Genomic DNA, 12,664 nt, shown 5'->3' with positions numbered 1-12,664 from the left:
GGGCCATTTCCCATGTTCCGCTAGACGACCGAGGTCAGGGCACTTATGCGGTCTTGTTTCTTGTGCGGAAAGTTTCAGGGGGATTTTCAACCGGTGCTCAATCTGAAGGAGGTGAATACCTGGATCGGGACAGTGCATTTCCGCATGCTGTCCATTCGGACTATTTTTCCATTGGTCAGGCAAGGGGATTTTCTGGTGTCACTGGATCTGCCGGATGCTTACCCACATGTACCGGGGGCATGGTCCTCTCAAAAGTTCCTGAGGTTTGCTGTGGGGCAGGATCATTTCCAGTTTTGCGTTCTGCCTTTCGGTCTGAAATCTTCTCCCCGAATTTTCACGAATATGCTGGCTCCTCTAGTGGCTTTGCTTCATTCAGAAGGGGTGTTTCTGCACCCTTATCTAGTCGACATTTTGATTCATGCCCATTCACGAGACCTTTTGCAGAGGCAGGTGGCCCAAGTTCTGGGGGTCCTGCAATAACACGGGTTTTTGATCAATTGGGTGTAATCAGACTTTGTGCCGTCCCAGGATCTGGTTTTTCTAGGGGCTCAGTTTCAGCCTATTCCAGGGTTGGTGACTGTGTCCGAAAATAGGTTGGATGCTCTCCAGGCTTTGGTAAAGAAGGTATGGTTACTGTCTGCTCCCCGAGCTCTTCTATGGTTGCGACTGCACATTTGGCGTCAGTGATATTTTGGGTTCTTGGGCACGTTTCCATCCCCTGTGCTTGATGACGTGGTTCTTGAGTAGGTGGGATCCAGGGTCCGGTTCTCTGAAGGACGGGGTTCCAGGGTCCGGATTGATTCACAGAGAGTTGCAATGGTGGTTGGATGCAGACCACCTGAGGGTAGGGGTGTCTTTGTCACCTCTGAGACCCGTGGTGGTGACGACGGATGCCAGCCTCTCCGGTTGGGGGGCATGGATGGGGTCAGCTCAGATTCGGGGGTTTTGGTCCCCTCGGGAGGCGAGACGGTCATCTAATTGGCGAGAATTGCGGGCTATATTCCTGGCTCTGGTCCATTTCCAGGATTCCCTGAGGGGGTTGGCGGTTCTGGTTCGCACAGACGACTTAGTGGCCGAGGCTTATGTCATTCGGCGAGAGTGGTAAATGTTTGGGCGGATCTACTGAGCAGAGTGATTCCTTCCTCTCAACTTTTCTCTCTCCGGAGGTCTCTGTTTCGGCATCTGGTTCGGCTTTGGGGTCTTCCAGTGCTGGATGTGTTTGCGTCAGTAGAGAATGCGATAGTGGAGTGCTTCTGCTCCCGGTTTCGGTGTCCCCAAGCATGGGAGGTGGACGGGATGTCATGTCCTTGGCCGCAGGGCCTTTTATATGCGTTCCCTCCGTTTCAACTTTTCAGGGCGTTTCTGTTAGGTGCCAGTGGCTTTGAGTTCTACCTTGCTGGCTTCATGGAGACGTTCAACTTTGCTTTCTTATGGTAGACAGTGGAAGGTGTTTTCGTCTTGGTGCTTAAGTCGTGAGTTGGATCCTTCCTGCGCTTCTCTCTTTGAGGTGATGCAGTTCCTGCAGGACGGTGCTCGTTTAGGGTTGTCAGTGGCTTCTCTTCGGGTACAGTGGGCGGCTATTCAGGCATTTAGGGACCATGGCGTAATCTTCAAGTTGAAGGGCGATTGATGCCTGGATTTTTTCAGGGGATTATTAATTTATTTCCTCGCCCGGTACGTTCTTTTCCCTCATGGGATCTGTCCTTGGTTTTGGATGTGTTGACGGGGGCCCCTTTTGACCCATTGGGGGACTATGATTTGCGACGTCTATCTTTGAAGACGTTCTTTTTGGTCGCCATTACTTCGGCTCGTCGGTTGGGGGAATTGGGGGCATTGGCATGTTCCTTTCCTTTTTTGTAAGATTTTTCCCGATAGGGTGGTTCTGGTTCCGGTGCCTTCCTTTATTCCAAAAGTCAATTCTTCGTTCCATTCCAGGCAGGCGGTCATCCTTCCTTCATTTTGTCCGGATCCCTCATCAGGGGAGGAGGTCCGTTTGCATTTGTTGGATGTACGTAGGGTTTTGTTGGAGTATCTGCGGGTGGTGGCTCCTTTTCGTACAGGGGATTCACTGTTTGTTACTTTTGGTCCGGCGCGCTAAGGTGAGAAACCTTCCACGGCTTCCTTGAGTCGGTGGGTTCGATCTTTGATTCTGTTGGCCTATTCCTTGAAAGAGGTGGTTCCTCCTCTAGGGATTCAGGGGAGGTCTTCCAGAGGCATGGCGGCGACGGTGGCAAGAGCTTCAGGGGACTTCAGTGGTGGAGATTTGCAGGGCCGCCACTTGGGCTTCTCCTTCGGCGTTTGTGCGTCATTATAGGCTGTCGGACTTGGGTGGTTTGGAGTCGGTGTTTGTTCACCGGGTCTTATCCTCTATGAGATAATGTTTGGGATGTTCTTGGTGCAGGATATTAACTAAGGGTCTTGCAACTCGATGTCCGTCTCCTGTGTGTTTTTCTTGCTATGTCTCATTGGTTAAAAGGAAGGCGAGGGAGGGACGGGAGGTAATGCTTCCATTTTCTTACGATAATGGCATTACTCCTAGTCCTACTCCCTCGCCTTCCTTTTCCGTTCCCTCCCACCCTCCCGGTACGGACTGTCCGAGTTGCGGCTTGGGCTTGGTTTTTGTACAGGAGGGGATAAGGGTGGGGGGGGTTTTTGAAAGGGGAAGGGAGGGTCTAGGGGGGAGGCAGGAGGCCTCATTGGTTAAAAGGAAGGCGAGGGAGTAGGACTAGGAGTAATGCCATTATCGTAAGAAAATGGAAGCATTAGTAGGGACACTAGGTGTAGCAGTAGGGGTTGTAGTGGTAGGAGGCTTGGTGCTTTTCTTTGGACAACTGGAATCTGTTGCCCAATGGCCTTTTACTTTACAAAAATAGCACCATGGTTTCTTTTCCTTGTTCTGATTAAAGGAGGATTTGGACCCACCACCCCCACCAGAGTGTTTTTGTGGGCCTGATGAAGACTCATTTTTAGATTTGTCCCCACCCTTGTCTGAAGACTTACCATCCTTCTTTTTGTTGCCATCTTTGTCACCCCCTGTATGAACTTTTCTGTTCACTCTTGTTCTGACCCATTTGTCTGCCTTCTTTCCCAATTCTTGGGGAGAGGTCAGATCAGAGTCCACCAAGTACTGGTGCAACAAATCAGACACACAATTATTAAGAATATGCTCTCTCAGGATCAAGTTATACAGGCTTTCAAAGTCAGTAACCTTACTGCCATTTAACCACCCCTCCAAGGCCTTAACTCAATGGTCAATGAAATCAACCCAGTCTTGTGAAGACTCCTTTTTGGTCTCTCTGAACTTTATCCTGTATTGTTCAGTGGTTAAGCCATAACCGTCCAGGAGTGCATTCTTAAGAACTTGGAAATTATTGGCATCACTTTCTTTCACAGTAAGGAGCCTATCCCTACCTTTTCCACTAAATGATAGCCATAGGATAGCAGCCCACTGCCTTTGAGGGACATCCTGTACAACACAGGCCCTCTCAAGTGCAGCAAACCACTTGTTAATGTCATCCCCCTCCTTATAAGGGGGAACTATCTTGTGCAGATTCCTGGAATCATGCTCTTTTACAGGATGACTATGGGGAATACTGCTGCTGCCACCATGGGTTTCAAAACCCAATTTCTGTCTTTCCCTCTCTATTTCTAAAGATTGTCTATCCAAATCCAGCTGTTGCTTTTTAAGCTTCAGTCTGGTTTGTTCCACCCTCAACTTATTGAGTTCCCTTTCTAACAGTCTGTCTTCAGGGCTGGTGGGAGGGACATTTCTAGATACAGAGGTGTGATGGGAATTAACAGAAGGAGACCTGTCCCTTACAGAGGCCACCCTAACAGCTTGGCTGACAGTGTAATGTGAGAGCACATCATCTGTATGATGTGACTCCACCTCAGTACCAACTATGCTAGACTGTCTTGTAATGGGCAGGCTAAGAAGTTTCTTCCCTGAACCTTTTCCTGGGGGAGTCCCTGGATCAGATTGAGAACCATTAGCTACTTTTTCAACAGTTGGGGCACTTATGGCCTTATCCTGTTCTCTAAGCATGTTAATTAACAGTTCTAAGGAAGGATTCTCCCCTACACTCAAACCTCTCTCTATGCAGAGACTCCTTGCTCCTTTCCAGCTAAGGTGATCATATGCAAGTTTGGACAGATCAGTAGTTTGGCCTGTGCCAGACATTTTTAGAGAGAGTTAAAGTGATAGAAAAAGAGAAAAAAAAATTCAGAATTTTTTAGAAAGACAGAAAAAAAACTTTTTTAACTTTTAAGAACTTTTTGAAAGTTTAGAAGTACTTTTCAGCACTTAGAAAACAGTGAAAAGAGGAAATGCAAAACGTTTTAGCTATGTGTACACAAACTGAACTTGTTTTGTATATTTTTCTCTTATGAAAAGTACAATGACAAGAGTGGTAAGTAGTCTCAAAGCACTTATCCCACCACTGCACAACCAATGTAGGAGGCTGGACTGGCTTGTAGTGAGTACCAAGGGGTACTTACACCTTGCACCAGGCCCAGGTATCCCTTATTAGTGTATAGGGTGTCTAGCAGCTTAGGCTGATAGATAATGGTAGCTTAGCAGAGCAGCTTAGGCGAACTAGGAGACGTGTGAAGCTACTACAGTACCACAAGTGTCACTTGCACAATACCATAAGAAAACACAATACACAGTTATACTAAAAATAAAGGTACTTTATTTTTATGACAATATGTCACAGTATCTCAGAGTGTACCCTCAGAGTGAGGATAGCAAATATACACAAGTTGTATGTACACAGTACTAAAAATATGCAGTATAGTCTTAGAAAACAGTGCAAACAATGTATAGTTACAATAGGATGCAATGGAGACACATAGGGATAGGGGCAACACAAACCATATACTTCAAAAGTGGAATGCGAACCACGAATGGACCCCAAACCTATGTGACCTTGTAGAGGGTCGCTGGGACTATTAGAAAATAGTGAGAGTTAGAAAAATAGCCCTCCCCAAGACCCTGAAAAGTGAGTGCAAAGTGCACTGAAGTTCCCCAAGAGACAAAGAAGTCGTAAAAGAGGAATAATGCAGGAAAGACACAAACCAACAATGCAACAACTGTGGATTTCCAATCTAGGGTACCTTTGGAACAATGGAACCAAGTCCAAAAGTCACAAGCAAGTCGGAGATGGGCAAATGCCCAGGAAATGCCAGCTGCGGGTGCAAAGAAGCTTCGACTGGTCAGAAGAAGCAAAGGTTTCTGCAGGAACGAAAAGGGCTAGAGACTTCCCCTTTGGTGGACGGATCCCTCTCGCCTTGGAGAGTCGTGCAGAAGTGTTTTCCCGCCGAAAGGACGCCAACAAGCCTTGCTAGCTGCAAATCGTGCGGTTGGCGTTTTTGGACGCTGCTGGGGCCCAGGAGGTCGCAAATTGGACCTGGAGAGAGAGGGGACGTCGAGCAAGACAAGGAGCCCTCTCTGAAGCAGGTAGCACCCGGAGAAGTGCCAGAAACAGGCACTACGAGGATGCGTGAAACGGTGCTCGCCGAAGTTGCACAAAGGAGTCCCACGTCGCCGGAGACCAACTTAGAAAGTCATGCAATGCAGGTTAGAGTGCTGTGGACCCAGGCTTGGCTGTGCACAAAGGATTTCCGCCGGAAGTGCACAGGGGCCGGAGAAGTTGCAAAAGTCGCGGTTATCAACAATGCAGTCTGGAGTGGGGAGGCAAGGACTTACCTCCACCAAACTTGGACTGAAGAGTCACTGGACTGTGGCAGTCTCTTGGACAGAGTTGCTGGATTCAAGGGACCTCGCTCGTCGTGCTGAGAGGAGACCCAAGGGACCGGTAATGCAGCTTTTTGGTGCCTGCGGTTGCAGGGGGAAGATTCCGTCGACCCACGGGAGATTTCTTCGGAGCTTCTGGTGCAGAGAGGAGGCAGACTACCCCCACAGCATGCACAAGCAGGAAAACAGTCGAGAAGGCGGCAGGATCAGCGTTACAGAGTTGCAGTAGTCGTCTTTGCTACTATGTTGCAGGTTTGCAGGCTTCCAGCGCGGTCAGCAGTCGATTCCTTATCAGAAGGTGAAGAGAGAGATGCAGAGGAACTCGGATGAGCTCTTGCATTCGTTATCTAAAGTTTCCCCAGAGACAGAGACCCTAAATAGCCAGAAAAGAGGGTTTGGCTACCTAGGAGAGAGGATAGGCTACTAACACCTGAAGGAGCCTATCAGAAGGAGTCTCTGATGTCACCTGGTGGCACTGGCCACTCAGAGCAGTCCAGTGTGCCAGCAGCACCTCTGTTTCCAAGATGGCTGAGGTCTGGAGCACACTGGAGGAGCTCTGGACACCTCCCAGGGGAGGTGCAGGTCAGGGGAGTGGTCACTCCCCTTTCCTTTGTCCAGTTTCGCGTCAGAGCAGGGCTAAGGGGTCCCTGAACCGGTGTAGACTGGCTTATGCAGAATTGGGCACATCTGTGCCCAAGAAAGCATTTCCAGAGGCTGGGGGAGGCTACTCCTCCCCTGCCTTCACACCATTTTCCAAAGGGAGAGGGTGTAACACCCTCTCTCAGAGGAAGTCCTTTGTTCTGCCATCCTGTGACAAGCCTGGCTTGACCCCAGGGGGGCGGAAACCTGTCTGAGGGGTTGGCAGCAGCAGCAGCTGCAGTGAAACCCCAGGAAAGGCAGTTTGGCAGTACCAGGGTCTGTGCTACAGACCACTGGGATCATGGAATTGTCCCAATAATGCCAGGATGGCATAGAGGGGGCCATTCCATGATCTTAGACATGTTACATGGCCATATTCGGAGTTACCATTGTGAAGCTACATATAGGTAGTGACCTATATGTAGTGCACGCGTGTAATGGTGTCCCCGCACTCACAAAGTTCAGGGAATTGGCTCTGAACAATGTGGGGGCACCTTGGCTAGTGCCAGGGTGCCCTCACACTTAGTAACTTTGCACCTAACCTTTACCAGGTAAAGGTTAGACATATAGGTGACTTATAGGTTACCTAAGTGCAGTGTAAAATGGCTGTGAAATAACGTGGACGTTATTTCACTCAGGCTGCAGTGGCAGGCCTGTGTAAGAATTGTCAGAGCTCCCTATGGGTGGCAAAAGAAATGCTGCAGCCCATAGGGATCTCCTGGAACCCCAATACCCTGGGTACCTCAGTACCATATACTAGGGAATTATAAGGGTGTTCCATAAAGCCAATGTAAATTGGTAAAATTGGTCACTAGCCTGTCAGTGACAATTTGAAAGAAATGAGAGAGCATAACCACTGAGGTTCTGATTAGCAGAGCCTCAGTGAGATAGTTAGTCACTACACAGGTAACACATTCAGGCACACTTATGAGCACTGGGGCCCTGGAGAACAGGGTCCCAGTGACACATACAACTAAAACAACATATATACAGTGAAAAATGGGGGTAACATGCCAGGCAAGATGGTACTTTCCTACACTGGGACTGTAAGAAAACAGTGAGGGCTAGAAAAATAGCCCACGCCAAGACCCTGAAAGGTAGGTGTAAAGTGCACCTACAACCCCCAGAGAGCACAGAAGTCGTGATAGGGGGATTCTGCAGGAAGAACAAACACCAGCAATGCAACAATAGTGGATTTCCGGACCTGAGTACCTGTAAGACAAGGGGACCAAGTCCAATAGTCGCGACAGTGTTGAGAGTGGGCAGGAGCCCATGAAATGCCAGCTGAGGGTGCAAGGAAGCTGCCACCAGTTGGAAGAAGCTTGGTGTTCTGCAAGAACGAAGAGGACTAGGAACTTCCCCTCTAGAGGATGGATGCCCCACGTCATGAAGAAGCTTGCAGAGGTATTCCCACGCAGAAAGACCGCAAACAAGCCTTGCTAGCTGCAAGGGTCGCAGTTGGGGTTTTTGGATGCTGTTGTGGCCCAGGAGGGACCAGTATGTCGCCACTTGGATGAGGAGACAGAGGGGGTGCCCAGCAAGTCAGGGAGCCCTCACAGAAGCAGGCAGCACCTGCAGAAGTACCTGAACAGGCACTTAGAAGAAAAGTGGACCGGAGTCCATACGAAGTCACAAAAGGGAGTCCCACAACGCCGGAGGACAACTCAGAAGGTTGTTCACTGCAGGTTAGAGTGTCGGGCCCAGGCTTGGCTGTGCACGAAGGAAATCCTGGAAGAGTGCACAGGAGCCGGAACAGCTGCAAATCATGCGGTACCCAGCAATGCAGTCTAGCGTGGGGAGGCAAGGACTTACCTACACCAAACTTGGACTGAAGAGTCACTGGACTGTGGGAGTCACTTATACAGAGTTGCTGAGTTCCAGGGACCACGCTCGTCGTGCTGAGAGGGGACCCAGAGGACCCGTGATGCAGTCTTTTGTTGCCTGCGGTTGCAGGAGGAAGATTCCGTCGACCCACAGGAGATTTCTTCAGAGCTTCTGGTGCAGAGAGGAGGCGGGCTACCCTCAGGACATGCACCACCAGGAAACAGTCGAGAAGGCGGCAGGATGAGCGATACAAGGTTGCAGTAGTCGTCTTTGCTACTTTGTTGCAGTTTTGCAGGCGTCCTGAGCAGCCAGCGGTCGATCCTTTGGCAGAAGGTGAAGAGAGAAATGCAGGGGAACTCTGATGAGCTCTTGTATTCGTTATCTAAAGAATTCCCCAAAGCAGAGACCCTAAATAGCCAGAAAAGGAGGTTTGGCTACCAAGAGAGGTAAGAGCCTATCAGAAGGAGCCTCTGACGTCACCTGCTGGCACTGGCCCCTTAGAGCAGTCCAGTGTGCCACAGACACCTCTGTTTCCAAGATGGCAGAGGTCTGGGACACACTGGAGGAGCTCTGGGCACCTCCCCTGGGAGGTGCAGGACAGGGGAGTGGTCACTCCCCTTTCCTTTGTCCAGTTTCGCGCCAGAGCAGGGCTGGGGGATCCCTAAACCGGTGTAGACTGGCTTATGCAGAAATGGGCACCATCTGTGCCCATCAAAGCATTTCCAGAGGCTGGGGGAGGCTACTCCTCCCCAGCCTTCACACCTATTTCCAAAGGGAGAGGGTGTTACACCCTCTCTCAGAGGAAATCCTTTGTTCTGCCTTCCTGGGCAAGGGCTGCCTGGACCCCTTTGAAACTGGAAACCTTTCTGAGGGGTTGGCAGCAGCAGCAGCTGCAGTGGAGACCCCGGAAAGGCAGTTTTGCAGTACCTGGGTTCTGTGCTAGAGACCCAGGGGATCATGGAATTGTCCCCCCAATGCCAGAATGGCATTGGGGTGACAATTCCATGATCTTAGACATGTTACATGGCCATGTTCGGAGTTACCATTGTGACGCTGTACATAGGTAGTGACCTATGTACAGTGCACGTGTGTAATGGTGTACCCGCACTCACAAAGTCCGGGGAATTTGCCCTGAACGATGTGGGGGCACCTTGGCTAGTGCCAGGGTGCCCACACACTAAGTAACTTTGCACCCAACCTTCACCAGGTGAAGGTTAGACATATAGGTGACTTATAAGTTACTTAAGTGCAGTGTAAAATGGCTGTGAAATAACGTGGACGTTATTTCACTCAGGCTGCAGTGGCAGGCCTGTGTAAGAATTGTCAGAGCTCCCTATGGGTGGCAAAAGAAATGCTGCAGCCCATAGGGATCTCCTGGAACCCCAATACCCTGGGTACCTCAGTACCATATACTAGGGAATTATAAGGATGTTCCAGTAAGCCAATGTAAATTGGTAAAAATGGTCACTAGCCTGTTAGTGACAATTTGTAAAGAGAGAGCATAACCACTGAGGTTCTGGTTAGCAGAGCCTCAGTGAGACAGTTAGGCATCACACAGGGAACACATACATATAGGCCACAAACTTATGAGCACTGGGGTCCTGACTAGCAGGGTCCCAGTGACACATAACAAACATACTAAAAACATAGGGTTTTCACTATGAGCACTGGGCCCTGGCTAGCAGGATCCCAGTGAGACAGTGAAAACACCCTGACATATACTCACAAACAGGCCAAAAGTGGGGGTAACAAGGCTAGAAAGAGGCTACTTTCTCACATCCCCACACAGCCCTCACCCCATGTTACACTGATCCTCACACACCCTTCACCCCGTGTTACACTGATGTCCACACACAGCCCTCACCCCATTTTACACTGATCCACACTCACAGCCCTCACCCCGTGTGTTTACACTGATCCCCACACAGCCCTCACCCCGAGTTACACTGATCCCCACACACACCCCTCATCCCATGTTACACTGATGTCCACTCACAGCCCTCACCCCATGTTACACTGATGTCCACTCACAGCCCTCACCCCGTGTGTTACACTGATGTCCACAGACAGCCCTCACCCCATGTTACACTGATCCCCACACAGCCCTCACCCCGAGTTACCCTGATCCCCACACACACCCCTCACCCCATGTTACACTGATGTCCACACACAGCCCTCACCCTATGTTACACTGATGTCCACTCACAGCCCTCACCCCGTGTGTTACACTGATCCACACACAAAGGCTCATCTCTCTCTCTGTTCCACAGACCCCAGTACAGTCCACCTACCTCCCTAACATTATACAAAAGCCCCCCCACCAAGATGTGTTCCCCCTCCCCACGTCACTCACCTGCCTGGGCCGGCTGCAGCCAGAGCCCCCCGAGGAGCAGAAGAAGGGGGGGACCCCAGGCCATCATGAGGGGGAAGCGCTCAGGTCACAGGGGGGCAATAACCACAGACTGAAGTGAGTACCAGCTCTGGAGAGAACTTCACAGGATCTGAGCTCAGTCAGTCCGAAGGAGGGGAGGGGGAACCCACCAAGCAGAGTCCCCGTGACAGAGCTCGGCTGAGGCGGTGAGAGGTCTGTGCTTCACCTGCGGTGCTCTAGCGCCCTCCAGCGGACGGATAGCGCCTCGATGGCAGGAGATGGGCTGATTTCCCAGAAACGGAGGGTTTGGTACAGTGGGGGCGGGGTATGAGGAGGGAATACAAGTTATAGCGCCTCGATGACAGGAGATGGGCTGATTTCCCAGAAACGGAGGCTTTGGTACAGTGGGGGCGAACGGAGGCTTTGGTACAGTGGGGGCGGGGCAGGCGGAGGGAATACAAGTTATAGCGCCTGGATGACAGGAGATGCAGAAACGGAGGCTTTGGTACAGTGGGGGCGGAGAGGGAGGAGGGAATACAACTCAGCAGCTTCAGGAAAGGACATTTGGAGAGTGCAAATAAGGCTGGAAGTCTGCAGTGACATCAGTGTGACAAGCTGTTTATCATTCTCGCGTCCTCAGTGGAATGAGCTTCTATGTTGGGAACAGAGTGTCAGTCTCTTCTGGGTGACGAGGGGTAGACTCCAAAGTCCCACCCTTTTATCATGGGGGGCTTCTGTCCCTGGTCACTGCACTGCCCACAGTGGGGGGCAGCTGATTATATTACAGGGGTAAAGCCCTGTGGGAAGGGTCAGTGCAAGCTCTCCCAGTAAATCCACATAGTGCGTCATGACTGAGCCCCGTCATTCCCCTGACTGAATGTGGAGTTACTCGCAATAGTTTACTGGATGGAAATGGGGTATCCAAGCTGGGGTCCCCACTGTATGTCTGCAGCCCCTAAGTATTCCACAGGATACCATGGTGGTCAGTGCTGCTGACATCACCCTTCCTGCAGCCCCCCCCCCATGCTGCTCCACTAGTATCCATATACGAGCCCCCCTGTATCACTGACCCCGCTACAGCCTCATGGCCAAGGAGGGCTCCTGTGTCACTGATACACCAGCCCCCCTGTATCACTGACCCCGCTCCAGCCCCATGGCCAAGGAGGGCTCCTGTGTCACTGATACACCAGCCCCCCTGTATCACTGACCACGCCCCAGCCTCACGCCAAGGAGGGTTCCTGTGTCACTGAAACACCAGCCCCCCTCTATCAGTGACCCCGCCCCAGCCTTACACCAAGGAGGGTTCCTGTGTCACTGAAACACCAGCCCCCCTCTATCAGTGACCCCGCCCCAGCCTTACACCAAGGAGGGCTCTTGTGTCACTGATACACCAGCCCCCCTGTATCACTGACCCCGCCCCAGCCTCACGCCAAGGAGGGTTCCTGTGTCACTGAAACACCAGCCCCCCTCTATCAGTGACCCCGCCCCAGCCTTACACCAAGAAGGGTTCCTGTGTCACTGAAACACCAGCCCCCCTCTATCAGTGACCCCGCCCCAGCCTTACACCAAGGAGGGCTCTTGTGTCACTGATACACCAGCCCCCCTGTATCACTGACCCCGCCCCAGCCTCGCGGCCAAGGAGGGCTCCTGTGTCACTGATACACCAGCCCCCCTGTATCACTGACCCCGCCCCAGCCTCGCGGCCAAGGAGGGATCCTGTGTCACTGATACACCAGCCCCCCTGTATCATTGACCCCGCTCCAGCCTCACGCCAAGGAAAGGTTTCTGGGTCACTGAAACACAGCCCCCCCCTGTATCCCTGCTCCCCCCTAGTGAGCGGCCAAGCATGGCTCGTATGTCACTGATACACCAGCCCCCCTGTATCACTGATCCCGCCCCAGCCTTGCGGCCTAGGACAAGAACGGCTTCCTTGTCACTGATACACCAGCCCCCCTGTATCACTGACCCCGCTCCAGCATCGTTGCAGAGGAGTGCTCCTGTGTCACTGATATACGAGCCCCAAATGATCACAGATCCTGCTTTTGCCATAGAGGGACCCTCTGTCACCCACGTAT

The 12,664-nt window shown here is 51.4% G+C and overlaps 1 protein-coding gene across 3 annotated transcripts in view; it reads right to left on the bottom strand.

Moving 5' to 3' along the window:
* The window catches only part of LOC138301431 (saoe class I histocompatibility antigen, A alpha chain-like), a 290,409-nt gene extending 279,693 nt beyond the window's left edge, over nt 1–10,716 (bottom strand). For all 3 annotated transcript variants that reach the window (XR_011205105.1, XM_069241923.1, XM_069241922.1), the window contains exon 1: nt 10,572–10,716. Coding sequence is in view for 2 of the 3 variants with exons in the window: in XM_069241923.1 (XP_069098024.1) it covers nt 10,572–10,638 (67 nt within the window). In the remaining variant the exon portion in view is untranslated. The remainder of the gene's footprint in view (nt 1–10,571) is intronic.
* Nucleotides 10,717–12,664: the final 1,948 nt, after the last annotated feature.

This window comes from Pleurodeles waltl, chromosome 6 (genome assembly GCF_031143425.1).
Source record: "Pleurodeles waltl isolate 20211129_DDA chromosome 6, aPleWal1.hap1.20221129, whole genome shotgun sequence".
Classification (NCBI taxonomy): domain Eukaryota; kingdom Metazoa; phylum Chordata; class Amphibia; order Caudata; family Salamandridae; genus Pleurodeles; species Pleurodeles waltl.
Note: the sequence above shows the minus strand (reverse complement) of the source record. Positions and strands in the feature narration are given on the sequence as shown.